This window comes from Nematolebias whitei, chromosome 8, assembly GCF_014905685.2.
Source record: "Nematolebias whitei isolate Nwh7 chromosome 8, NemWhi1, whole genome shotgun sequence".
In the NCBI taxonomy this organism is placed as follows: domain Eukaryota; kingdom Metazoa; phylum Chordata; class Actinopteri; order Cyprinodontiformes; family Rivulidae; genus Nematolebias; species Nematolebias whitei.
In genome coordinates this window covers 3734205-3737004 of record NC_056505.1, presented here as the reverse complement: position 1 = coordinate 3737004, position 2800 = coordinate 3734205, and the positions used below count along the sequence as shown (strand labels likewise).

The following is a 2800-nucleotide window of genomic DNA, read 5'->3' as shown; positions in this document are numbered from 1 at the left end:
CCAGGTCTCGCTGGGATCCTGGACCCAGGTCTCGCTGGGATCCTGGATCCAGGTCTTGTTAGGATCCTGGGCCCAGGTCTCATTGGGATCCTGGACCCAGGTCTCGCTGGGATCCTGGACCCAGGTCTCGCTGGGATCCTGGACCCAGGTCTCGCTGGGATCCTGGACCCAGGTCTCGCTGGGATCCTGGATCCAGGTCTTGTTAGGATCCTGGGCTGATACTAGTCTGACTAAAAATAAATAAATCAATAATAAATAAACAGTTCAGTTTATTTGTGTTTATAATTTTTGATCACGAATCAAAAACAACACGTTCATAAAAATTTACCTTAAACTAAAATTTTGTCTTCAAATAAAGAAACAGATTAAAATCCAGTAAACAAGTTTTAAACTGCGTCACTGAGATTATTTTAAATTCATCATTTAACGTAAGAAAAAGTTTTAAACTTGTTGAATTGAAGTTTTATTCCAGAAGCTGCCAAAACAAATAAACTTGTTGTTTTAACTTTAACGAGACAAATCGTTCTGATCAAAACTGAAGAATAACAAATAATAATCAAAATTAAAGATTAAACCGTCCTGAGAACACAGAAATAATCTGAGCAACAACTATTACTGCAGATTAAGTTATTTAATGATTTACAGGTAAAAACCTTTTTATATTTATATTTTTGACTCGTAGGTTGGAGTAAAGTATAATTTTTATAAATCTTTGGTGTTGAATCAATAAAATTATGTTTCTACATCAAAACAAACTAAAACAAACGTTTCATCTATTTATTTTTATTTTTTAATAAACAATCAATTTAAATTATTTAAGGGGGAGTGGTGGCGCAGAGGTTAGAGAAGGTGGGCCTGTGATCGGAAGATCGCCGGTTCAAGCCCCGGTACCGACATCATCATAAATGTGGGTGGTGTAGGTGAAGCACCCACACCTGCCCCCACCCTCATTCGTCCCACCCTGGGCCCTTGAGCAAGGCCCTTCACCCCCACCTGCTCCTCCGGGTGTCCTGGATGCAGCTCTCTGCTCCACTCAGAGGCTGAGGTTGAGTCAGGAAGAACATCTGGTGTAAAAACAGCTGCCACGTCTTCGTGAGACATCGTCGCTGTGGAGACCCTGAAAAAAAGGAGCAGCCGAAAGAAGAAAAACAAACAAACAGAGGCTGGGCTCCAGTAAACAACTGTTTGTTTACTGTGAGGTAAATAAAATGTTTCTACTGAGGAGGATGAAGAGTTGCACCCTGAAGCTCAGAGGAGGGAAGAGTCTGTTTTTGTTGATTGTTTGTTGGTTCCTCAGACGTGTTTGTGTTTGATTGTTTGTTTGTTTTATTTATTATTTGTTTGTTTGTGTTTGTGTTTGGATTGATTGTTTAATTTGTTATTTGTTTGTTTGTTTTGTTTGCATTTGTGTTTGGATTGATTGTTTTGTTTGTTTTGTTGTCTGTTTGTGTTTGGATTGCTTTGTTTATTGTTTGTTTGTGTTTGGTTTGTTTGTGTTCAGATTGTTTGTTTGTTTATGGTTTGTTTGTGTTTGTGGGTTCCTCAGACGCAGCGGCTGCAGCGGGAGCTCCGAGCCGAACACGAGCTGACCCTGAAGGAGCTGCAGGAGGCGAGCCGGAGGCTGCAGAGGGAGAGCGACCACCGGGTGGAGCTGGAGCGGGAAAAGGTCCGGCTGATGGAGGAGGAGCGGGCGCGGCTGCTGCAGCAGGTAGAGAAGGGGGCGGAGCTAAACCTCCGTCACCTGGGTCAAAGGTGACGGGTGTTTGTGTTCAGATCGCAGACGGAGAAGCGCGTTACAAACAGCTGGAGAGAGAGTTCCAGAACTACAGGGAACAACAGAACCTCCGACCCGAAGTCGGACTGCAGTCAGAACTCAACCTGCTGACCCTGGAGAAGGTGGGCACCTGGATTAACTCAGATTACAGATTAATGCTGCTGCAGCAACTCTGTTTTAAAACACGGAATAAAAGTTAGTTTTCCAGAACCAAACGTTTAACGAGACGGGCCTCCCAGTCCAGAACCTTCAGGTGTCTGTCTGTTTTCCAGGTGGAGCTGGAGAGGAAGCTGGAGTCCAGCACCAAGTCCAAACTGCACTACAAGCAGCAGTGGGGGCGGGCCCTGAAGGAGCTCGCTCGCTTTAAACAGGTACCGCTCGGGTTCTGGTACCGCTCACCAGGGACGACCCGCTTCATACAGAGCTCAGACTGCAACATGCGAGAACAAATGGTTTAAACTGGACCAGAACCAAACCCAGTACCTGTACCGACTCTGACACCAGAACCAAGTTGTTGGCTAACGGTGATTAGCTGTGGAGGCCATTTTGAAACTGTCAGACTCCAAAAGTTGGGTTTTCTTAAATCTGTCCACGGGTCGCGTGACGGACCTGAACAGAACCGGCTTCAGTCTGAAGGTAAAGCGACCCAAATCTTTGATCAGCTGCTGGTTCTGGTTCGATTCTGCAGCTTTCTGTTTAAACTAATTACATGAAAATTAATAATATTTAAAATTGGGTCGGTCCATCATCACGTCCTCGTGTTTGGACCGACCCGTCTCCCAGTCAGCAGCTGTTTGATGTGACCCAAAGGTTCTGATCCGTCTTCAGTCCACAGGGAGGATCCGGTTCTGGTTCTTGTGTTTACAGTCTGCAGGTTCTGTGTATTTTCAGCGCCACCTTCAGGCCCGGTGTAGCTCCTGCAGGGTTCTGGTCGGGTCCAGTGTCTCAGTGTGGACAGAACCCTGCAGAGAGTTCTGCGGCTCTGAGGGCTTTGGTTCTGGTCGGGTCCAGTCTAATAAGAACCCT

General features: G+C 45.5%; 1 protein-coding gene across 1 annotated transcript in view; it reads left to right on the top strand.

Annotated features, from left to right (window-relative positions):
- Positions 1 to 2800, top strand: part of LOC119413123 (centrosomal protein of 120 kDa) — a 35432-nt gene that overhangs the window by 27493 nt on the left and 5139 nt on the right. The window contains exons 17-19 of the mRNA XM_037680139.1: positions 1547 to 1708; positions 1774 to 1896; positions 2047 to 2145. Of these exons, the coding sequence (XP_037536067.1) occupies positions 1547 to 1708; positions 1774 to 1896; positions 2047 to 2145 (384 nt within the window). The remainder of the gene's footprint in view (positions 1 to 1546; positions 1709 to 1773; positions 1897 to 2046; positions 2146 to 2800) is intronic.